Source organism: Eublepharis macularius, chromosome 7, assembly GCF_028583425.1.
Source record: "Eublepharis macularius isolate TG4126 chromosome 7, MPM_Emac_v1.0, whole genome shotgun sequence".
In the NCBI taxonomy this organism is placed as follows: domain Eukaryota; kingdom Metazoa; phylum Chordata; class Lepidosauria; order Squamata; family Eublepharidae; genus Eublepharis; species Eublepharis macularius.
This window is the reverse complement of record NC_072796.1, coordinates 117,429,611-117,455,509: the sequence shown is the minus strand read 5'-3', so window position 1 is coordinate 117,455,509 and position 25,899 is coordinate 117,429,611. Positions and strand designations below refer to the sequence as shown.

General features: G+C 42.2%; 1 protein-coding gene across 1 annotated transcript in view; it reads left to right on the top strand.

Moving 5' to 3' along the window:
- NUDCD1 (NudC domain containing 1) overlaps positions 1 to 25,899 on the top strand; it is a 69,988-nt gene that overhangs the window by 22,811 nt on the left and 21,278 nt on the right. Inside the window, exons 5-7 of the mRNA XM_054985770.1 lie at positions 6,134 to 6,322; positions 10,195 to 10,405; positions 19,608 to 19,752. Coding sequence (XP_054841745.1) covers positions 6,134 to 6,322; positions 10,195 to 10,405; positions 19,608 to 19,752 — 545 coding nt within the window. The remainder of the gene's footprint in view (positions 1 to 6,133; positions 6,323 to 10,194; positions 10,406 to 19,607; positions 19,753 to 25,899) is intronic.

Below are 25,899 nucleotides of genomic sequence, written 5' to 3'. Positions count from 1 at the left end.
GAGGTGGATGGGGCTGAGAGAGCGCCAAAGAGCTGTGACTGACCCAAGGTCACCCAGCTGGCTTCAAGTGGAATCAAACCCAGTTCTTCAGATTAGAGTCCCGCCGCTCTTAACCACTGCACCAAACGGGCTTTCTACTTAGGTGAAAGCGATGCTGTTATAATTGTTCTGCTGATGTTGTTCTGAAATTGCCGTTCCAAACTGTTAAGTGTCCAGAATCCTGGAGTAGAGAAACGAAAGATGTGAATTGATATTCTGAAACCTAAGTCACCTTCAAGCTTGCTAGAACCTTGAGGAGCGGTGGGAATTCTGAGCATAATTAATTTAGAAGTCCTACAGGAAGTGGAACTGATTTCTGAGCACACATTGTTAGGAAGAGACCAAGTGCCTGGGAACTGTGATTGCTCTGTGTGTGTGTGTGTGTGTGTGTGTGCGCGCGCGTGTGCGTGTGCGCGCGCCTCATCAGAATTTCTCAAGAATAGCCACACCAGTGGTGCAACATGCATGTGCACTATACTCTGCTAAAATGAACTGTGAAACGTGGACACGGCTGCCACCAAAACAGCAACCCTGTGTAGCCTTCTGCTCCTTTCCCACAATACATTATATGAGTTGTCATGCTTTGAGGGTTTCACCACCATTTTATTTGATGAGATGCCACTTGCAGAACCATCTCAGCATCACGGTAAGAGATGGAGGATGGTGAATACTAAATGATTTTATTTGGGCCTATAAGCGCCCAAGATTTTCATCAATAGTTTTATATAGACCTAATAGTAAAGGAAGTCCAAGAGTTCCCAATCTTAAATTATACCATGAAGCCACGTCATTAGCAAACATGGTAAGGTTGCTCTCTGGTAATCCACAAGTGGCTTAGATGAAAATAGAGAATAATAGTATTTTTTCTTATCCCTTGATTGACATGCTTTGGCGAAGATCTAAATTTAGACCTCAACATATTAATTATAATCCTTTTGCAGATTCTTTTATTGAAATTTGGGATAGACAAAGATTAAAATTAGTACCAGAAATCTCCACGTGTTCGTTTTTTTTAAACCAAGTGTGGTTTTTGCCCGCTTCTGAATACAATTTTTTTTTATCCTGGCGTGAAATGGGTCTGTATAGAGCAGGGCTTTTTTTCAGGGGGAACGCAGGGGAACGGAGTTCCGGAACCTCTTGAAAATGGTCACATGGCAGGTGGCCCCGCCCCCTGATCTCCAGACAGAGGGGAGCTTAGATTGCCCTCCAACTCCCCTCTGTCTGGAGATCAGGGGGCGGGGCCACCTGCCATGTGACCATTTTCTCCGAGGGCAACCCACTGAGTTCCACCACCTCTTTTCCCAGAAAAAAAGCCCTGGTATAGAGTATTGGATATTGTTAAAGCTGGGAAATTGTTGGATAAATTAACTTTGGAACAAAAGTTAGGCTATTCAATACCTTGGTTATATTATGCACAGCTTAGGCATTTGTTTAATTCTCCAAGCTTAAAAGAATCTCTTTGTAGGCCTTTGACAGATTTTGAATCACTTATCAAAGCTCACTGGACTGGTATCTAATATTTATAAGATTTTACTTAGTATTGACTGTATTCATTTGACAAAATATCAAGTTCAGTGGAAAAAAGACTGTGAAAATAGAGTCAGTGTAGATGACTGTGACTCTATTTGGACTTCTCCAGCATTTAACTCTAATATTATTAATGTCCATTTTCAGTCGATAAAAATTGTAACTCGTTGGTATTTACCTCCAGTTAGGATCAAATGGATAGCTGGTTCCTCTGTGGTTAAATGCTGGAAGGGTTGTGGCCATCGTGGTGATTTTATACATTGTTGGTGGTCTTGCAGCTTTATTCAGAATTATTGGGAGAAAATAATACAACAGATCTACAAGATAACAGGTTATAAAGTACTTTTTTTCCTGAGGTGGTTTTATTAAACTTTGGGTTAGTAGGAACTCCCAACCAAAATGTATTACGGTTAGTTTCTTTTTTACTATCAATAGCAAAATCTCTTCTTGCTCTTCGTTGGAAAAGTAAACTGCCTCCCACAGTTGAACTTTGGCAAACTAGATTGTGCGATTATTTCATTTTAGGGCAACTGTCAGAGAAAATGCAGTGTGCGGTGTGTAGCGACCATAAATCTACTTTTGTAGATATATGGCACCCTTTAATAAGCTACATGACAGAAGCTGGTCTTCTCCCGAAAGATTCAATTTACCGAGATACGATATATTTTTAGAATTATTACTTATACCAGTATTGATGTGGTCATTTTGGGTTGTGTCATTGGCTGTATCTTGGATGCTCTTTTTTGTTAACATTGAGTAGTGGGTAATTTTTTTATAAAGAGGGAAAAAAAGAGATGGAGGATGGTGCCCGCACTTCCCTGTTTACTTCATTAAGTAAACTGCTCTACTGGGATAATTTTTATTTATTTAATTGTCTTTCATCTTGGCTCAAGGCAAATACTAAAAATGTTCATGCACCTTAAACTGAAATAAGCTTGTAATATCTTACGTGGTTTAGCAGTAAAAAAAGGATGGAGAGTAGAATAACTTCATTTTTAAAAAAAGAGAACATCGTGTTGGAAGGCTTGGGAAATAACTTGAATCATGTTGGGGTGTCTGAGATGATAGACAAAAGGTGCACATAAGTAAAATTGATTTTTGGGTTTCTTACCGTAATCAGTGTATCTTCTTCCAGTGCCTGGGCTTGTAAATTTGCGGAATACAGAATCTGACACCTGGGAGCATGGGGATTTAAAGAAATTGTGTTTTGACTTTTCTGTCTTCAGGGCAAATCAATAATCTGCCTCTGTACAAGCTTTGTGTCTCTGTGTGGTATCTTTGTATGATGGACACTATTCACTTTTTTAAAATTCTTTTTTTTTCTTTTTATGATTTGCTTTAAATTTTTATACCTTCCGGCCACAATCCTGTGCGCACTTATTGGGGAGTAAACATGCATAGAATTGGGATGTAATAACTCTGCTTGCATAATACTTTTCTGAGGATGGAATATGATTGTTAGTGCTACTCCCTTTTCTTCTGTTTTCATGTAAATGTTTTCAGAATTAAAGCATTTCCCATGCTTTACGGGAATGGAAGGACAATATTTATATATCTCAATGTTATTTACCCAACTTTCTAGTCTATCATGACTATTCAGAGAGAGAAGGAAGTTTGCTTTGTTTTTCATGGAAATGTTTTCAGAATTAAAGCACTTGCAATGCCTTGCAGAAATGGAAGGACAATATTTGTATATCTTAATGTTATATACTCAACTTTCTAGTCTTAACGTATATTCACAGAGGGAAGGAAGTTAGCTTCGTAAGTGATGCAAGCGCTGGCCAGTTAGTGCTATGCCAATCCAGTTTCTAACGCAGACTGGAAGAACTGGTCCTCTTCTCCCCAAGCCCACATTGGAGAGGAAATCTATCTATCTATCTATCTATCTATCTATCTATCTATCTATCTATCTATCTATCTATCTATCTATCTATCTATCTATCTATCTATCTATCTATCTATCTATCTATCTATCTCTAAACAGCAGTGAATTTGTTTCATGTTCACTGCTGAAGCTGGTTTTAGATGGGTAGCCATATTGATCTGCAGTAGAACATCAGGATTTGGGTCCGGTGGCGTCTCAGAGACCAACAAGATTTTCAGGGTATGAGCTTCCAAGAGTCGGAGCTCCCTTCTTCAGATACAGCTGAAGCCTGCGCATCTTCACCCATAAAAAGAGCCCTGCTGGATCAGACCAGTGGGCCATCAAGTCCAACATCCTGTTTCACATACGGGCCAACCATTTGCCCGGGAGGATCGACAGACAGAGCATAGAGGCTACGGCCTTCCCGTGATGTTGCTTCCTAGCTGTGGTTTTCAGAAGCTCACTGCCTCTGCATAGAGGTTCTCTGTAGTCACCACGGTGGATCTCTTTACCCTTAATTCATAAGAATCAGACTACTATTCAAAAATAAACTTGTTATAGGATTGCTGCTCTCTGATGAAGACAACCTTCTCCTCAATAACATTTTTCATCCCAGCATCTCCTCCATGCACAGCAGGAGTTCCTGTCTATCCCAAGTGAAGGTTAACCAAATTAGGACCAAGGCAATGTTAAACTTCCATGCAGTCCATCCATCAGGACAAAACAGCCAGCGTCCTGGAATAATACCTGGGCCGATTCCAGACGGCCCTCTGCAATCCGAAACGTTGCGCGTTGTCACGCGTCGTCGCGCGGAAAACGCGAAATATCGCGTTTTCTCGCGCGAGTTTTGCGTGAACTCGCGCGAGAAAACGCGATATTTCGCGCGATGACGCGCAACGTTTTGGATTGCAGAGGGCCGTCTGGAATCGGCCCTGTTTGGGAACAGAACCTCCATGTTATCTGAGGGTCATTATATTTTATCCTAGTTTACTTGCAAAGAGTCTTGCAGTAAAAATCACCATTTCCTTTATTTATATTTCTCTGTTCAGCAGCCCTGAGCTTTGGTGGCTGTTGCTGGCACCTAATTATATACATTTCCTTAGGTCTTTGAAACACAGCATTGCTGGTGCCTTTTACTTTTAAAAAATGTTATGAGGCTTGTTTTAATTATAAAATACAAAGAGAAAAATGTAGAAGGGGAAAAACTGATAAGTAACTAGAAGCCTAAATTAAAATTTTCTATTTAGAGGCAGCAAAAGGAATTTATAATGTTATCTAGCAGGATATTTAATGTGCAGCTGCTTCAGCCTAGGAAAAATAAGTAAAAATGGCTGTGTGTGGATTTATTGTCTTGGGGGGGAATCATTCTTGTAATCCTGCTTCATCGCTAAAGCTTTGGTTCTTCCTGTTTCATTAAAAATTACTTTTTCCGTTAAAGTTCTCCAGTTTGGAAACTTTCAAGAAGCGGGAAGCAAGATGCAGAACAGGAGAGTGAAGCAGGAGCTTATAGATTCAAGCCTCAGGCAGGGATCCCAGATTTATCATAAGATAAATCCAAAAGGGGAAACATAAGAGGAGCTTATTTGTGTAAGGACAGGATGTTTGTGGCAACACAAGTCTGGGTGGCTTGGAGTCAGATAGAAGGAACTTGCTGGTACTCCTACATGTATATCCACACAAGATACAGTGGAGCACACAGAAGCTTTCAGGGCACGGTAAGGAACCGCTCTCAAGGTGTGTAGCAAAGAGCAACTCTCAAACCCAGCATGGTTTGGAAACAGATTCTGGCTTCAGTTATAGGGTTAGAAGCTTGAATGAAAAGAAGATTCCTTTTCTTTCCCAGGCTGTAAGAAAGAGGAGGCAAATACAGGCCGTCCAACAGGCATGCTCCCTAATTGGCCGAGGAGGAGACAGAGGGAGTTTGTAAGTCTTGGGAAGGTGTCTAAATAAGGAAAGGAGGGGAGGCAGGGGAGCAGAAAGGGTTGTGTTCATCATGGCAGTTCTCTCATCAAGCTGGAATTTTCAGGAAATTCCAACAAGCCTGTATAGGGCCATTGTGATTGAAGAACTTTTAAAGTTGTGAATGCAAATACGAGTCTAGGTCCTTGCCAGCAGGAATGTACAATGTCACTCTTGAGCCCTGTGACCATAGCTGGGATAATACTAGTTTCCTTTTCACTGAGTGGGTGGATTCTCTTACATCCTGGCAAAGGAGATAACTAAAATCCCTCTAGATGGAACAGTTTAAAGACATTTACTCAGAGCTTAGTGTGCTTTATAACAACAATAACTGCAACATTCAATTTATATACAACTTAAGAATGACTTAACACCCACTCGGAGCGGTTTACAAAGTATACTGTTATTATCCCCACAACAACAAACACCCCGTGAGGTGGGGGGGGGGGGGGGCTGAGAGAGCTCCTAGAAATTGTGACTGACCCAGCTGGCTTCAAGTGGAAGAGTGGGGAATCAAACCCAGTTCTCCAGATTAGAGTCCTGTGTGCTTAACCACTACACCAAACTGGCTCTCAGTTTGGCTTTTGGCTTTTGTTGTTACAGCCAAGACCTTCGAGCTGGTAAACAAGATGGGAGAGCGCTACATAAACGTGATCATTATTCTTAGATGGATATTCTTTTTGTTTGTTTGTTTGCTTTAAAGATGAACTTGATTGAATTAAATGGCGTTCTTCTTTTCATTAGGTGTCCAAGAGTATGAGATTTCTAAACGTCAAGTTCTTCAAGGAAAGTCAGTTCCTCATTATGCAGCTATAGAGCCCAGCGGTGATGGTCTGATGATTATCTCGTACAAACCCTACGCATACGTAAAGCAGAACTGCGAGAACAAACATGAGGAAAGTGAAAAGGGGAAAGCAGAAGAAAAAAAGAAAGGTAGCCCTGCGTGCTTGGTCATATATATTCATTTGACTTGTAGTCCATCTTGACATAAAGGTTCATTAAAACATTGCCCTTGAACTGAACTGACAAGCCAACAAAATGTGTCTTGTTCAGATTCTGGCATTGGGGTATTTCTGAGGGTAGGATTTTCTGCTGTGGGAGGGCAGCTCATTCTTTGTGCTCTAGCAACCCCAACTTGATGCAAGAGGGGCTGTTTAAAGAAATCGTAATGGAACGTAAGGATTCATGCTGTCTCAAATATGTTGGGCCCAGCTGTTTGCATCAGCCAGTAGTATGTTGCCACTGTGGGTACTGGAACACAAATGCAATAAGTTTCCATTGTGTGTGAGAGAGAACGGCAGATGCTCTTCAGAAAATGAGTCACATCATTCTGCGCTGGGTAAAATTTATGAACCATCATTGAGAGACAATTCCACACGCTGCATTAAGAACAGGTAAGTTTCATGTTACAAATTCATGAATAATAACTTCAAGGTCAGTGTTGGAGAAAAGACCTCCACGTTCTTATTAGGTGGAGTTGGTAGAAGACATCCTTGACTACTGTTGGAACCGTAACCTTCTAAGGAACCGAGATGAATCCAAAAGAACTTATTTTAAACCTAAGTAATGCAACCATAGCTCCTTTTAATTGTACCAATATAAGTGTATTTACTCATTCATTCAGCAGTGTCTTTTGATCTGTGAAATAAAACAGAGATTACTGCTGAGGACTAAATATAAAATGTCCACAGATCTCCAAGTTCACTGCCTGCTCACAAACTGTTCTTTCATGCACAACTGTTTGCAGAGTTCCTATAGTCTAATCTCATTAAAATCAAGGGACTTAAGATGGAGTCATTCTGGATAGGATCGCACTGTTCAGGTGCTTTCATTCAGGTGTTTTCATATTGGGAGAGTGGAGGTGGAATTGCATATAAAAATAGCACTAAGTTCACATTTGTGAAGTGGCTTTGATTCAGAAGCTATTAGACAAAAGTAACTGCCTTTTAATTCAGCCTTAGCTCTTGCTAGGGTACGTGAAAAGAAAGTACATCTTCACTTTGAATGCCATGTAGCTTGTAAAGGGTAAAATACAAAGTAATTAGTTACTCTTCCAACCTTGTGAGTGACTTCACTAGGTAATTGTCTCAGAGATCAAATCTCCATGAATGATTCTTTCTGTATGGTACAGAAGCATAACCTCAAAAGGGGACTATTGTGATAGAGTCAGCCTCAAATGTCAAATCCATAGACCTGATGTTATCTAACGTCACATCTTGTGCACTCAGTAAGTTAGATGTTAACAGTCTGCTTTTCCCCTCCTAATGGTCTACATGCAGGATGTCAAGATACCAGCTCAGAGAATTGTCAGTGTGAGGTTTATTTGAAAGGCTGAATAGCTGGATGGCCATTACCTGAGGCTATGGCAACCTAGTACAGGTGTGCCTCAAGACATAAACTGACAGCCTGCAGAGGTTAGCAAATCCGCCGTCACTCTCCACATGTGTAGCATTTCACAGAATCGATTATATGAAGTAGTGTTGAGTTCTGAAGCCAGGGGGAGCGTTCAAGATGCTGGGCTTGATGATACTAAAGGCTAATCCATCGTGATAAATCCGGTATTTGTGTTTAAAGCTTTTCCTTATACGTGTTGTCCATGAATCCTACCACTCCATTCTTAAACTTAACTTAAAAGCCACTTTCACGAGAGGACGAGCCACTTTAGTTGGTGGGAAGCTCCTTAGGCTAGAGAGAGGCTTCAGACTTGATTGAATGGAATGGGAGAACGCAGGCCTTTTCCCCCCTGGATTTATAATGAACAGATAACTGCGTGGATACCTCAGTGGTAATTAACATTCTTAACAAATGCTCCAGTGTTAAACTCTCAAGCACGAAGTAGTGTGAACCGCAGTGTATTTACAGTCTCGGATTCCTTGGAGTTCGTTATTTCTCGCCTGCTCAGCTGGCAGCAGCGCAGTAGTGAAGAGCTAGCCGAGAGTGTGTGTGTGCCTGGCTTTGTGCCATGGAGCTCCCTGTTGTTGTCCTGGAGCACCGCAGTTGCCTGCTGCTTGTTCCATTTGTGGCATCCACACTGCAGTTTGTCCAGTCACTGTAAAACCTGGTGTGTGTAAAACAAACAAAAAAAGGGGGGGGACTATAAGGAGATCAAAATAGCACATAAGTAGTGTTTTGGATTCTGAAGACTAATGTTATACTGACAATACCAGCTTGTCTGCATTCCACCAGACATCTTGTTGTTAACTGCTTATATAACACAGTGTGTAAAATGACTAATTGTAGAGCAGTTTCTTTATTGGTGCTAATTCCGTTGAGATAGGGCTGTAGCACAATGGCAGGCAGAGCTTCCAGGCCCAAAGATTTCCATCTCTGGTTAAAAAAAACCCCATGAGCAGCAGACGCTGAAAAAGACGTTTCTCTGCCCAAGAGTTGCTGCTGGCCACAAGTTAATAATAAACTAGACTGACAAGTGGTCTGACTCTGTATAAGAGGTATTTTTATGTGACAGAGTCGTTCTTCGCAAGGGTTTTCTCAGGATATGACCAGGCTGTGCACTAACATAGTGTTAGTACATCACTTGGCACCATCTTCTCCAAGTTAATGCATCGTTTGTAGAGGAGGTGTGAGGCATCTTTTCTTGTCTTTTTGTTTTTAGTTCAGTCAAATGAACCTCTTTCTTTTATTCATGTATTCTGTAGAAAGCTCAATATAGTTTTCAATTATTAGAGTATGGTTGCAGAGAAAAATACTGTTCCCCTGTCCCCCACCCAGTGCTTCTACAGACTTGATTGTGGCCATGTATGCTTCATAGTCACTTGGTGCTTAATGCTCAGGATTCATGATGACACCCCTGGTGAGGGAGCATCCGCACGTTACTTCTGCTCCCATTGGATACCATTTTGACATACCATCACGTACAACAGAGATGCAAACCATTTCTCAAAGTGTGTGGGGGGCTGTGTGAATGGGACATAAAGATGAAACTTCAGTGGTGCGTACGATGGAGAGGGTGTGTTTGTTTCCTCCCAGTGCAAGAGCTACTGCATGCGAAGCCCGAATGTCAGAAGAGTCCTTCAGTGCAGTACTTCAAGGCTTGAGGCACCATTCTAACCCCCCTCCCTTTTATAACATTTGATGCAACTTACCCATGTCCTGACATCACAACATGTACTTCCCTGGCTCTGCCAGTGACGTGAAGCTGGCTTGGGAAAACATTTGGTGATGTTGGGACACAGGTATGTAGTCCCAGCGGCTGGGTCGCTTCTGAGGGAAGCAACCTGTGCTGCCCAGATTATTTTGGTTGGGATGAGATTGCAAGAGGGAAGCCCTTACTGGACACGGATATCACTTATTCCAGCTACTAAAACAGATGCAGGAGGGTCACAAGAGTGGAGAGCTGGTATCGAGGATACTTCCCTCACCATCTCCGCTATCAACGGTCTGTCTCAGTTTTCTGTCAGATGAACAGATTCTGCAGCATGTCATGTATTTAATTTATGAAAGAATAGAAATCCCAATTAAATTAACTATCTTGTCACCTTTTATTTTTTAAAAAATGTATTATAGATGTTAATTGTGACTAGCTTTAGGAGACAGTCTGACTGAACAGCAAGATATACATACATCAAATGACTCAAGTGGGTCTCAACATTTGTGGAGGAGAAGGGTCCAAAGAAGACTTGCAGCTGCCATTTGCCTGAACACTTATGTAGAAATACTTTCTAGTTGGCATGCTTCACTGTGAAAACTAAGTTGGCTTTCTGAACTCCTTCCAGCCAATCTTCCTAATCCAAATAGTCTCAGGGCTGCAGCCAATTGTGTATTCTCTTACATGTTTCTCTTTGTAGAGCCCCTCTACTACTGGCAACAAAGTGAAGATGATTTGACAGTCACTTTTCACCTACCGGAAGAATTCACGAAGAAGGACATACAAGTTTGCTTTTCTCCGGATAGAATCAGCATAGCATTGAAAGACCCACTCCTTCCTGTGTTGGAAGGAAACCTTTTTTCATTGATTGACCATGAAAGCTCAACATGGATAATTAAAGAAAATAACAGGTATTTACTGCAGTACTACATGGTTTGATTAATGTTATGCCTTTGTAGCCGAACAAACAAGTAACCCAAGTTTAATTCCAGAGTTTTTGGTAGCTTCTATGCCCTTGCAGCAAATGGATGGCCGACCCATTCTGCTGACCAGGAAATTGCCCATATGATGCTGCATTTTGTACAATTGGTCGTAGAAGATGGCACATTCCTGTCACGTCATCTTCATGGCTATGCCTGCAGTTGAGTAGGCCCTAAGACCATGCCATGTACTGCAAAAAGGCTTCTGCTTTCCTTTCCTGCCCGGTCTGTTCTTTTGCGTAAATGACAGCCCTTTGCATCATGTCAAACCAAGCTGCCTCTGAAGAATAGGAGAGTTGGGGTGGGGAGAAGCATTTCTCCCTCATTTGGATCTCACTTAGCTATCTGAATTGTATAAGTCTAGGATTGTGCCCTTGCCTTCAAATTCCACCGCTGTTTTTTATTCCTCTGAGTGGGTCCAGATTAAACATGGGCACGGACCAGGAAAAAACCGAACCATGGGGTTCGTGGTTCATGGGGTTTCCATGAACTGGCACGGAACTGGCCCAGTTACGAACCAGTTCATGGTTCGTAGGGTTAAATGCCTCTTTCCTGCAGGGGCATTTAATCATTTAAAGGGCCCTTGCAAGTGGCAGGATCCTTTAAACTATCAGCTGGCAGGCGGCAGGGGAGGATCCCCCCCTCGCCGACTGCCAGCTGATAGTTTAAAGGGAACAATAAGAAAAGACAAAGGGTAACATCGCGTAGTAAACTTACAACAGAAAAGGAAAACCTACAGTGGTTAATACAAAGCCTATAGTTGTTTAAAGTGCACCATGTAGCAACCAAAAGCTGAACCTTTAAGGATAATTATCAACACCTTTACTGGTAATAAAGTGCTGGGTGCTAATACATTACAACATTATAACAACACAATTGCATATAAGGAATGGAACTACACAGTCCACCAGCAGAACCACAAATTCAAAGTCTTTTTGCAGGGGATTCCCCCCCTGCTGCCTGCCAGCTGATAGTTTAAAGGGACCTGCCGCTTGCAAGTGGCAGGAAAAGTTTAAATGGCCATCCCCCCCCCCCCGGGGAAATGACCATTTAAACTGGCCCTTTAATACGAACCAAACGAACCAGTAGTCCAGTTCGTGGAAACCAGCTTCCACGAACCTTGGTTCATGAACCCTGAACCGGGCTGGTTCATGGGTTATTTAGGTTCGTGCCCATCTCTAGTCCAGATAGGCACCTGCCACATTGTAGTTGTGGTTTTAAAACACCTTGTGTGACATTTTTTACTACACAGAGAGCCCCGTTGTCTGCAATATCATCCTCCTGATTTCCTGAGCTGAGTTACAGAAGGAGTTGGGCAATACTCGATTCACTTAGTAACTTCGTAGTTGAAACCTGTGGCAGCCATCAGTCCCTCCTCCGCCCCCCCCACCCCGCGCCCAACCGTACTTCCAGTTGCCAAAGGGAAAACCTTTTATGCAGCCCCACTGAGATAAGTGGTCCTCATCTATATCCATTCTCTGTGTAAATGGAACGAGTATCTGGCATTCTCTGTTTAAGAACACAGTGCTTACTTTAAAAAAGCATGCTGCAAATATTTTGCTACTGGAGAAACGCCTCCTCTCAGCTATTAACAAAACAATCGCTCCTTTTGATTAATGTATGGCAGAGTGGGTTCTCGCTGTGTGGGATTGTGTTCCGTGCTTTCTCTGCAAAATAGCCCATTGCCTTCCCAGAGCAGTTTTTGGAAATATAGTGACATTTACTCAAAGTTAATGTTGACTTTTTACCCAGAGAGCGAGACTTGCATTGAGCTGAAATAAAATGTGAATCCAGCCAATGTTCCCACTGTGTTAGTTCCTTATTGGGGGATCAGTCACAAATCAGTCCCCTCCTTCTTTACCTAATTGAGAGTCAGCTCTGTTCTGTGCCTGGGGTTATTATCTTTTTTCCAGCCTTTATGCAAATGTGTGCAGCTGCACAGGAGGACTGCAATATGCGCAGCTACCTTGATAAAGCTTCACAGTGTAGCCACTCAGGATGTCTGTTACCAAACTATTCATTGTTGTGGCCTGCTGTTCTGATGACTCGAAACTCAGAGTTTTGCCTCTCTCCTGCCAGCAGTCTCTTTTCCAAGCCGACCTTTGGTGTTGGGTTTCCTTATGTTACCTGCTAGCAAACAACTTGTCTCCTCTGCGGTGTACAATTGTAGAAAAAAATGTGAATGAAAGCAACAAAGAGAGAACTATGTACTCTTAAAGAAAGCAGCAGTCGTAAGACGTAGAGCTATTGCTTCCCAATGCAGAATTCCCAATGTAGTTTGCTTTCCTGCAGAAGCTGAATAAACTGAGATATGATACATATGATGAGAAGCAACATTTCTTGCGCAGCTTTCTGCTTTAATTAACTGGTGCTACGTCAGTATTAAACCATATTACATGGGAAGGTGTATTTTAACATACATAAGTGGAGGAATGGAGAAAAGAAATGTTACGTAGTTTTAGTGATCTGCTATACATTTTATTTATATTATGTTTATTCTTTAATGTTACTTTTTGTTAAATTTTTATGCAGTTTTAATACTTTGTTACATATTTTGTTTTGCGATTATGTTTACTGTCTAGTGTTACTTCTGTTATATAGGCTGCTTTTGATATTTTTTCTACAGTCCAATGCTGTTTTCTGTTTAATAAAATAATATTTTTAAAAAACATGTTACATAGGAAGAGTTACATAGGAAGAGCTTAATTTTCGTGGCCCCTTTTTACAAGCCCAAGGTAATGCTGGTCGCCACTCTAGGATCAAGAAGCAATTTTCTGCAGGCCAGTTTGGCCAGGAATCCTGGAGGTTTTTTGCCATCTTCTGGGCATGGAGCAGGGATCACGGGGGGTGGGGGTGGGGTAGTTGTGAAGTTCCTGCATTGTGTAGGGGGTTGGACTAGATGACCCTGGAAGTCTCTTCCAACTCTTATGATTCTATATTTATTTATGTGGAGTGTTTGTGCTCTGCCTCTCCAAAGAACCTCACCTGAGGCAGTTAACCACAAAAATAACACAAACGTAATACAATTGATTTAAAACAAACAATATTCCAGCTGTAAAATTCTCCTTTACCTAAAAGTGCAGATGACTGGGGAAGGCAATGGCAAACCACCCCATAAAAAGTCTCCCAAGAAAACGTGATGCGACATCCCCCTGTGGGTCAGTAATGACTCGGTGCTTGCACAGGGAACTACCTTTACCTTTTACCTACCTTTTCCTAAAATTCTTAATCAGTAATCGGCATTTTAGAATTTCACAGAGTAAGGACAGGCTAGAGAGAGGGAATTAAAGTACCTAACGCAGCAGGTACAAAAATTATCTAAAAACCTGGGAAGGGGGGAGAGACATGTTTTTACCTGGCACCTAAAAGGACAATGAGGTAGGTGCCAGGCAAGCTACAAGGAATAGGGCTCTCCATAACAGGAGAACCACAAATGAGAAAGCCCTGTCCTTAATCACTGCTCACCATGTTTCTGTGCCTGGGGGGCACTATTAGTAAAGCTTGTGGTTACGATCTTAGTGGGTGGTAGAAGGTGGTTTTTCTGGTTTCCCCCCTGCCCCCTTGTAACACTATTCCTACTGCCAGTCAAAGAGTGCCAACAGTTTGGCATTCTATAAAATACCGTCTTCCTGAAGGGAGAACGAATAACATACATGCTATAGACAAAGCAATGAGGGAGAGGGTTGTGGAAATGATGGTGATACAGTATTTAAGGAAGATTGATGGGGACGGCTTTCTCTAGCGGCAATGGAGAAAATTGGCAATGAGCCTACAGAAACTAGTGACAGCTATTTAAAGAGACTGAGGGGCGCAGCTTTAGGTATTCTGGAGGCATTATCGAAGAGAAGCTTTAACATAAATACTTAATAGTGTGTGTGAACTTTTTTTTTCTTTCGCCTACACGTGTTTTGTGAGTAAACTAGTCGAACTATGTGGATATGATACTGGAACTTTAAGGGTCTTGCTGCTGATCTTACACATTTCAGCCATTTCTGAGGAGGTCTTGTTTTGTACCCTGAGTTACTGTCTGGAAAACAGAGTGACCCATAGTAGAATGCAGACATTTGCTTCACACAAATTATTTCTCAGGCTGTTTTGTATTCTGTTGAATGGGTAGGGTCTGGACTAAATTTGCTGTTAACGGAAGTGGAGTTGTAATTTCTGCAAAATCGTCCTGCTGCAAACCCCTAAATTGGGTCCCTGCTCCTCAGAAGCAACATTTTGGAGAGATCAACGGGCTGCAGTGGAAGTGTGGAGGCAGGAAAGTTCTGTTCTGAGGATGGAAATGCCTTCCATCAGTGGAAAATTTAGTCTCGATCCAGCCCAGTACTTTTATTTCAGATACCCTCCTTGGGATATCAGTGGGTATTCTGCAAGCACATGTCCCCGCTTCTGCTGCAAGCCCAGCATGAGCACAACAGGTTGTCTTGGCCACTCAGTGTGAGAGCAGCTGCCATTGCATTGCATGCTGGGGTGCAAATCCATGCAGGTGCGTATGTGAGATGAGCGGATGCTAATGTTGTGTGTTTAACTATTTAATGGGGATGAGTGCAGAACAATGTTTTTCATTAGGCTGCGGCAGTGTTTGGTTTCTGTTTTGACAAGGCAGCAGTTTACAATTGGAAGCAGACAGAAAAGTAAAAGGATTTATGTCATTTCTGTGATAATTTAGAGGATTATACTGTTGATTCAGAGGAAATCTTCAGACCTAATCCAGATAATGGGGAGAAAACATCAGGGCAGGGCAGATTTTCCATTGCTGAAAAAAGGTAAGAAGCAGTTCTCTTTGGCAAGCAAAAAAAAAAAAAGAGGCTATGCTGGGGGTTGTGAAACCCACATGACTAAAAGGCTAATTGGACCAGGGGGGGTTCATAAGAAGGGGAACTGGGCGAGATTGAGCAAAAAAAGTTAGCTGGATCCCGTATCTCTCCCAAGAAAGACACCATTCTTAACAGTTTTGAATGTGTGGCTTGGAGAAGGCTTAATTATTTTTTTCCTTTGGTAGTCTTTGTCCTGCTTTACAACTGCCAGCCAGGCAGCAGGAGTCAAGGCAAGCCGACAGGCTACAGCAAGCTGGAGGTCGGGGGGAGGCAGATATTGCAGGCAAGCAGGCAAGAGCCAAGGCAACAACAGCCAGCCTTAAAGTTGTGGTTTTTTCATTCAGTCCCTGCCTCTGCCTTGGTCCTCCTTGTCTGATCCCGATAACCTGGGAGAGACTTTGTGGGTGCAGGGCCATGGCACAGCTCCGGCAGTGACACGAGGTTGTTGGGAGGTGCTGATGGGGTGTAGTCTGTTATCTCTCTGGGGACGCACCCCAGACCGATTGCTAGGAAAGGATTGTGGGGTCCGCCTATGGAAAGGCCTGCACCTTGGAGATTTCCAGGCCTGAGAGGGACACCTCCTCATCCAAAGAGTCTGCCTTCATGGAACTGGAGCAAGCCATGAGAGTCTTACCCTCTTTTGGTTACATGCAAGCTGCATTGCTGTTCTGTTAATGTGAAGAATATGAGAGGATCCCTGTTTTGTCGGACTAGAGCCCAACATCTAGTCCATCATTCTGTTTCCAACGCTGACTAGCTACAATGTACAGGATGAGAAACAGTAAGTTATCCAGGGGCACCCAAGGGAGAGGGGTGTCCCTGGCTTTGAAGGAATAAAAGGCTCTCACCACCGAACAAGAATCTGCCAACTACTGCCAGAGGTTGTTCATTCAAATAGATTGCCTTGCAGTCACATATAATGCCATGCACCGATCTGTAGTGCGTAATTGTAGGTGTGCTTTAACCTCCATTTAGAATGCTGTTTGAAGCAGCTTTGTGTGTGTGTTAACTTTATGTGTGTGTGTGTGCCTCCCCTTTGGCATATACATTTGTTTTCTGGATTTAAGCGACACACACACATACATGGAAAATCTTCTATAAAGAAACAATAACTGCTTTGTAGGATGTATCATTTAAACAATACATTCTGGCAGTGACTGGACGATTAGATTATAGGCATTATGAGCTTCTGGATATCATAGTCATTTATATTATCTTATTGAAAAATATGATGCACACACAGATGTTCACTTTTGTCGTCAAGTAGATCTAATATGTGCACACGATTTCTCTCAAAAGAAGAGGAAATTCGAACAGATTGAACCCATTCCTGGATGAGTGCAAGGTCAAGGGCGCGTGTTACCTTGTGTCTGAGAGGGAGTTTGGGTCACTATGTTCACTGGAAAATGAGCTGGTTAAGTGAATGAATAGGCTAACAGTGGTACTTTGCCTAAAAGTGTTTCTTCAGTGCCTGACTTGATGAAAGTCTTCCGCAATAGCTAAATGGAATATCTAAGTTCAGAGGAAGGCCTGTTGCCTCCAGGAAGCTCAGATGTAGGAGCATGAAGGTATCTGGCTGCTGCAGCTGGGTTGCACTTCCGTTCTCATGTTGAGTCAGTCATCCAGAGAACAGCAGCAAGCAACTCAGAAGGGACTGAGCCATGAAATGAAGATATGGTTAGAGATTGGGCCTATGTTAGACTCAAGAGATTGGAAACAGTGTCTTTGACAGCGGAGAACCAGAAAGAAGAGCAAAGTTTGAGAGTTGGTGACAGCAAGCATCCAGGGCCAAAGAGGAATGAGAAAGTGGGAAGGTGGGTTTTCTTTTGTGACAGCATATCGTCAGATCCTTTTAAACTTACTGGATATCTGTGGATGTGGCTTAAGACGGCCTCAGCTTGTTAAAAATGATTGGGAATTGCTCCAGAATATTTAAGATGCTTCCCCATTCATAACCATTTCCCTCAATATTGCTTCCACAGGAAAATGAGGAAGTGTTTTCATTATTTTCATACTGCTTTCTCCATTGCAAATCTTGTTGCAGTATTTATAAAGGCAATTTTTCTCCTTTTCCTCTAGTGTCCCCCTCCCTCCTCCCCCACCCCCCACCCCCCGTGAAAATCAGGTAACTTTAATGACAGTTTAGGGAAACAAAGAATGAGGGGCTTCTCTAATGGATGAATTCACCTATAAAGCAAAGTGGCACAGTAATGATTAGGTTGTAATAAAGTGCCAAAATGACACACCCTCCTACAACAGACAAGTTATTTTGCTATGAGTTGCGTTAGAATTTGTCCTTAAGAGTCTGAGTATAATGAGAGAGGCGTACTCCTTAAGTGAAAAATTAAACATTTTAGCTACTCATAGGCTTCGTTGAATTCTGCTGAGAGAGAACTTTCCAGTGTTTCTTGAAAACAAAAAAGTTCTGGCTCCATTCACAACATGTCTTTCCTGGGAGATTTTATCTTTGGACTTCAGTGATCATTTAGGGGAATGGAAGAATAAGAGCAGTTTTTCTACAGGAGATAATAACCTAGGGAAAAATGCATAATAAACTTGTAACAAAATCCTGTGGAAGGCTAGAAAGTAAGGGTTACTGAAGGCAGTTACATTTGGTAATGCGATAACCATTCATAGTCTCTATTCAATCCAAGTCTGACTGAGTCAAATTTACATATGAATTCAAATTCAGCAGCTTCCCCTTGGATTTTGTTTTTGAAATGTTCCAAACTGCCTTCTGGCATTCTATTCAGATACTGCCATGGAGGGGAGGGGTCACATCCAGCATGGATTGTGCATTCCACCTCTTTCATGACTTCTTGTAACTTATTTACATTTACATGACCCTTACTCCCTGCACCCTCTTCCCCCCTCCCCTCACCACCTATATATCTCTGGCCAGTTTCTTCATACCCTCTATGCATCTGACGAAGGGAGCTGTGGCTCTCGAAAGCTGATGCTACAATAAAGTTGGTTAGTCTTAAAGGTGCTGCTGGACTCTTTACTATTTTGCTGCTACAGACTAACACGGCTAACTCCTCTGGATCTCTGACAAAAAAAGATTTAGCTTACAGGTGTACTTCATCTCAGGAATATTATGATGCTTTGTTCTATCTATAAAAATTTCAGCCCTTCTCTATTTTTATTAGTCCATGTATAACTTGCACTTTTGCCTAGCATGTTTTTGTCCTCTACCATTTTTGTGTAACTGTTTATACTTGTTTAATCAAAAAGATTGTTGCTGTTGGGCTATTGTTCATGTTTATTTTTTGTTATATGTCTAATGCAACCAAAGTTAAATAAAGTTTTTTTAAAAAATAATCTCAGTATACATAGGTGGAGAATCCCAGTTACCTCCCTCACTGCCTCCTTAAAGCTAATTCTCCCAACTAATTAAGGGGACCTCCTATTTGGGTAACAATTGTGCTCACACAAATTCTGCTTCCAAATGATACAATTCTGTGCCTTGGAAAGATCAGTTCTGAGCAAGTTATTGGTATGGATCCTGTTCAGCTAACCGCAGAGCCTTACTCTGGTGGAAAACACATCTTCTGCCAGAGCCAGGTTCCTTGCATTGGAGGAAGGGTCTGTCATTGCCACAACAGAGTCATAGGATCTGGCCCATTGCTATTTAGGTAATCTCTGGGTATGATTTTTGTATAATTTTGTTCTGCCAGACCTGTACTTTGTCCACTGGAAGTTCTGGTTTGCTGCTTACTGGCTTTTAATGGTAGCTGTCGTGCAGTTGTTTATGGTAGCCAAGGGGCTTTATGATCCAGTCTGAATTGCATGCAAGTACAAATTCTACGAACCAGGGCCCCCATGGAGGGGGGAGTTGGACGTTGGACATGCGTTCTGTGCCGCTTGTAAGCTGCTCCTGTGCAAACTGCGGTACCCATGGCCACCTCCTAAAGGTCTCGGTGCCATTGTTACTGGAGCTTGGGTCCTGCTATCTCTTGTGCACTCCTGGAGGCCGTCTTACAGAACCTGAACCTTAAACGAATCTTAAAATTTCACTAATCTTTTTTTTTGTGCAAGATTATAGCCACAAAACAATTGCTTTAAAAAGATATCTGAACGCTGAAATGATCAGGATGCCAAATACCACATGTCATGATAAATCGTGTGCTGGGTTCACCTTCGTGTTCAGAATACAAACAGCCTCAGCAATCGCCAAGCTTCTGCTTGAGCAATACTACTTTTGTTTTCCAGAATCTGCATACGATAACCATACTATCTATGTAAACGTAGGGGGCGGGATATTTTGCAAACGTGCCATATCTCTTTCAGCTATCAATATTTCTCTCTTTCAGTTTGGAGATTTCCTTAATTAAGAAAGAAGAAGGACGTCTGTGGCCGGAGCTGATCGTTGGTGATTCACAGGGGGAATTAATCATGGACCCTTCCCAGAGTGAAGCAGTGGCTGCTCGTCTGATGCGTCTTACCTCGGATGAAATGGTAAAGTGATAATGGAGTAGAACCTTTGACTTCAAGATACAATTTTCTGTATCACATCAGAGCCTGGTATTATGCTGTCCTTGAATGTCAGTAAAACATGAATTAGCTTTCTCCAGTGTAAGAAGCAATACTCGAGGGTAAAACATGAGAAACTACTGGATATGGAAAATAATGTCTCTTCTCTTCTTCCACCCCCGCCCCAAATCCCATAAATAATTATCATGGAAAGCTATTTTGCCTTGTGATGCCTGACAGACAAAGGCAATACATTTAAAAATAATAGACTTACACGTGAAGCAGAACAAAGCAGGACAGGTACAAATTCAGTGCTGGTGCCAAAAATTCCAGCGCTGTTTTTTCCTCTCTTCTGTTCCTTATGGGTTAGATCCTGTCTCGCTCCACTTGCCCAACTAGCACTTCCACACATTTCTGCAAGTCCCCCCTCCTTCCACTGCAGACCCCTGTAGAGCTTTGCATGTCATGCCCAAGGGTCCAGTGATGCTCAGGAGTTGCATTTCAGAGAACAGAGCAGGCTGCAGCGGGAAAGGGGAGTTGGGGGCAATCCCTTTATGTGAGCTGTGTCCCATTTGCCGTGAATAGCATCCAATCCAGAGAGTGGGAAAAGCTGGTTTAATGTCACCATCTCTTCCCCTCCCTGTCCCCACCATCATCATCACCTTTTGCTTTTAGTAATGTGGACTTGGAGAAACAGAGGATGTGGTGATGCCACCTCATGTTTTCCAAAACTGTGTATTATGTGCAAGGGAGCTTGGTGTTTTCAGAAGCATCCATGCATTTCTCGCTACATTTAGCTCTGCCCACCAGAAGTTGGTAAAAGAAAGTTACTTCTGCCTAATGTATAGTTTTAAAACCTCTGTTCACACACAGATTTGCGGCCCAGGCTACCCCTTCTCACTCCCATTGGGAAGGAGGAGAGATGTGGCTTCTGCAAAGAGTTACTGTTGGAGACCAGTTGTCATCCGTGTGGGACTTGTCCTTGAAGTGAACCTGGAGACCCTACTTGGTGCAGAATGCTGCAGTTCAGTTATTTTTAAAAGATAGTTGGGGCATGCACATTACCCTTCTTGTTACCTTAATAAAAGGTAACTTTGATTGCGTGTAGCTTGGTACTCTCCCATGTGGGACTGCACAGAAGAACGATGAAGAAGACGGGGTTGTACATTCCTGTTACTATTGTTCATCGAGTTCTTCTGTGCAGGCACACATACCTTCTCTCCTACCCCGCTGTGAACTCTCTGGTTAAGTCCAGTTATGAGTCGCAGTGGCATAGGAGAACTGCGCTCCGTTAGGTCATGTGACCATTTGGGCAAGAAATGGTTGCTATGTGGCTCGAGAGCAATAGCCCCTAATGGGCTCGAAAGAATCATTGAAGAATTCTCCATCGGTAGGCCTGTGCACGCACAGAAGAACTCGATGAACAATAGTTACAGGTATATACAACCGGGTCTAATTGACAAATGTTCATGTTCCATGTAATGCAAAGTCCTCAAAGTATTGCCCTGACAAAAGTTGCTTCTATATAATATATTTTTATCGTGCCCTGCACACGGTGGATTGATCCAGTTACTTCCTTCCACAAGTGAGAACCCTTACTCCAACAGGAGACCCTCCATGGGGAAAGGGAACTTTCGGGTCCAACCCGTTCTGCTGTGTTCTTCTTGACTTTGGATGGCGTGTGCCATCAGTACACAGTGAGACTTCTTACCAAGGAACCTTTTGCATCAGCAGGTCACAGTGACTTTGGCTGGAAAAAGCTATGGAACAGTTTCTTCATTCACAAATCAAGTAGGCACAGTACAAAACCTCGTTATTTAATCATGGAGAAGAAAAGGAATAAATTGTGAAACCATTAAGGGAAATGTGTTCTAGGAGTTCAAAATATCGCAGTATTATTAACACTTATTAATCACACAAGAAGAGTTTGAAGCACAATTTCCTTGCCTGAGACGTTTGCACAGCAAGCTGCAGATTCGGTCTGGTGCTGCAGTAAAAATTCCTCTAGTATCTCATCTAGCAAGATTTAGTTTATTTTCCCCAAATCACAAAGAGTCCAGTAGCACCTTTAAGACTATATGCCCTCATGTGCCAACAGTGTCCATCTGCTCTGTACATTAGCCAAACGAGCCAACCTCTGCGCAAAAGAATACATGGACACAAATCTGCCATTAAAAATGGCAACATCCTGAAACCAGTGGGAGAACACTTCAGTCTACCAGGACATTCCGTCAAGGACTTAAAGGTCACCATAGTTCAACAGAAACCTTTCAAAAACAGAATCCAAGGGAAGCTGCTGAATTGGAATTCATATGTAAATTTGACTCAGTCAGACTTGGATTGAATAGAGACTATGAATAGTTATCTCATTATCAGAAGTGACTGATTTCATTATCAGAAGCAAACTGGTCTCATTATCAGAAGCAAACTGATTTGCATCTACTCCCCCTCCCCTCACCACCTATATATCTTTGGCCAGTTTCTTCATACCCTCCGTGCATCTGACGAAGAGAACTGGTTCTCGAATGTTTATGCCACAATAAAGTTGGTTAGTCTTAAAGGTGCTACTGGACTCTACTATTTTGCTACTACAGATTAACACAGCTTTATTGTTTGTTGCTCAGGTTTTACTTCTATGTTTTATTTCCTTAATTGTGATGGCCTTTGGCTGCATACAAAAAACATTATTCTGGATCTTGGATTCTGGAATTTAGTTTATTAGAAGGAGAATAGTGGAAAAAACATACTTTACTTTTCTAAAGCATGTCAGAATATGAATGCCATTGGAGGGCTGCCTCCATCAGCCTCATGAGGGAGAGGTTTCATAGAGGAAGTCTCACTGCCATGAAAGCCCTGCTCCCACTACTTAAAATGATCAGGAATATAAAATGTTGCTTGTGATTATTTTATTATTAATAATAGTAATAATTATTAATAATAACAACATTCGATTTATATACCACCCTTCAGGACAACTTAACACCCACTCAGAGTGGTTTACAAAGTGTGTTGTTATTATTCTCATGACATTCACCCTTTGAGATGGGTGGGGCTAAGAGAGCTCTGGGAGAGCTGTGACTGGCCCAAGGGCCCCCAGCTGGTTTCAAGTAGAGGAGTGGGGAATCAAACCCGGTTCTCCAGATTAGAGTCCTGCTGCTCTTAACCATTGCTCCAAACTGGCTCACTACACCAAATACTACACCAAATTGTTTGCTCCCAGATTTTGGATATGCCATGTGTTTGCTTTGTATCCACTAGAAAAGCTCACAGTATGAGCTTACAGGGCAGATTTTTCCACACACACACACACACACCCAGCAGCCTAGTGCTTTTCTCAAAAATACTCTGAGTGCTGGTGGGCCCTCATGAACCACACTACATGGGGCTGCAGTGAAGAGGTGGTATTGGATAAAATGGCAATCTTTGCCACGGAATAGTAAGGAGGAGGTTACTTGGCTAGATTTCCTCTTCTGTACTGTGGTACATTTTGTTCACAAATTGGACCCCCCAACTCTCAAGCAACTGGAAGGAAAGTGGAGGGGGAATGATGTATTCCATCACCTCCTTCTTTCTGCTGGATGGTTTTCAAATGACACAAATTCCGTGTACTCCTAGTGAACTGAACTACATAAGAAGAGCTCTGCTAAATCAGACCAGTGGTCCATTTAGTCCAACATCCTGCCTCATTCAGTGACCAACCTGTTGCTCAGAAGGGCGAACAATAGGGCATACATGCCGAGGGCTTCCCTTAATGTTGTTTCCTGGCACAGGTATTCAGAGGTTCCCCTTTAGTCCCAATGGCTCTAACCACTGATAGACCTACCCTCCATGCATACATGTTAAGAGTTCCATCGTATTTCATTCTGTTCTAGCCTTGCAAGATGATTCTAATTACCCACTTGCTGTGTGTAGTTAAATGTGGCAAGAGAGACTGACTTCGGACAATCAGGTTAGGTTTTACTTTGGAAGAGTGGGATATCTGAATCTTTAAAAGTGGTTCCTAAAGCCAAATTCTCACAGTGGATCACAATTAATAGTTTCTTTAATGTTACTTGACCACCATCATCTTCAGATTATTGAAAGGCACTCAAAGCTCTTTCATGACTGAATACAAACCATGCGTGACCTTATATTGACAAATTTCTATTTCAGGTGATAAAACATGGCACTAAGGATATATTGGTTATTTGGAAGACCTTCCCTTTTTTAAAAAAATTGATATTATCAAGTAGTTGACTTTGTTTACCAGGTGCTGGGATAAAGTGCTTCTCAATTTTTCTTGTTCTTTTATTGATAAGATTAATGAATACTATCAACGGAAAACAATTCCTGGAGTCTATGGTCGCTCATCAGTCTGGATTATTTATTGCAACCTGTGGGGTATTATATCCATAAGTGTAATTTAGGATTCGAAAGCTATATTTGGGCTTTGCGTCCAGTTTGCAGAATGATAGGTTCTTCCTGTACTCAAAAAAAACTTCCTTTTGGACAGTAGTCACTTTAAACACTGACTAGCAGGTTCAGCAAAGCATTAAAAGTAAATTGTGAATGTTAAATAACCTGAGAGAAACATTGCAGATTTCTCAAGGACACATAATGTGGTAGCATGTTAATGGGAATTGCATTTCACAGCTGTAGAAGTCAGGCGTTTTTAGTACCAGATTAACATTAAAATTGAATCAGTGAGTGGTATTAAAATGTCACCAAAAGGCCGTTTTTAGGTCCACCTACCGAAGGCCCTTTAAAAGTTAGTTCCACCATTATTTCAGTCTGTGTCACATGTAGAAAAATTAAGTAAGCCAGAATTGTTAGATAAAAAGAACTGAAAATGAGGCATAGTTCTAGGAAGAGAGATATTCCATATTTCCACACTATTATCACATCCACAGAAGGTGTAAAATGGATTTGTTCAGCAGGACGTTTTTATAACGGGAATAGAGATGTAGTTCTTATCTGTGAAAAATGTTATTGTGCTGTTTATTGTATGTATTACACTGTTTTTGTTGCATTGTTTTTTATTTGGTCACCTGCTTTGAATCTCAGTGAGAAAGGCAGACTATAAACCTGTTTGTTAAAAAAGAATTATCTCATCCTACTTCTGAACGATCCTTACGATGGTTAACCTGTGCTATGAAGTGTGTTGATTCACGGCATCAAAGCAAGTGTACAAAAAGATACCAGTCCACTGAGAAAACAGGCACAGCTTTCAGAGAACCATGCATTTTCAGGCCTAGTGTGTAAGCAGTGCTAACTCAAGCAAGCCACCTTATCCACACACCCTCTCCAGACCGGGTCTGACCCCGTGGCCGCCTCCTCAAGCCTCCGCCAGGCCTGGGACATGCCCAGGGGCCTCCCTGTACCCAGAAGTTTTACATGGGTGTGGCCCGGCCTGGGAGGGACTACTAGCGCTTCCTGTCTCGTGATTCCTCTTCCCTGCCCCTGGATGGAGCTTCCTAACAGCTGGTTGTCAGACAGCGACCTGTCAAAGGTTCAGCTGTCAATGAATGCTTGACTCTTTAAAGAGCTGGTGTGCAGCTCTTTATAAGGTGCCTCAGTCAATCCGCTGGGCCTGGTGACTGCCAGACTTGACTCTGTGGGAGGCTGAGAAGGAGGGGGGGATATGGTGTTGTCTCACCACCACCACCTTGACATTTTGCTTGCTGTGCTAAATGCTACACAGCATAGCGTGTGCATAGCAGTACCTGTGAGACCTACTGTTTGTTTGCATGTAGGCAGGTTGGAGAGGTAATCCTAGCAGTGCAAGCCTAAATCAGTGGATTTAACAGGGTTTAACTGCTTTGGACAACAGCCTTCTCCATGATTTGCTTAAATTTAGGGTGAACCAAGGGCCAGTTACCACATGAGACTTACTCCTACGGTTACACGTAAAACAGTTTATGAGCTGCTTCCTTTGACAACTCCATTGGCTTCCATTTGGCTCTACAAATGGAAGGAACGCACAATCATGAAATCTGTCAAGGAGCCTCATTGTTGATGAAAGAACCTCCTGTGTTATGAATGTGTTTAAATATTCTTTGTTAAGTATTGCTTCTTAACAAATCAAACTAATTGATATTTCATTGTTTCCTTTAGAACTGTTGCCCAGGAAACAAAGTCTCCTGGAATCTTTTC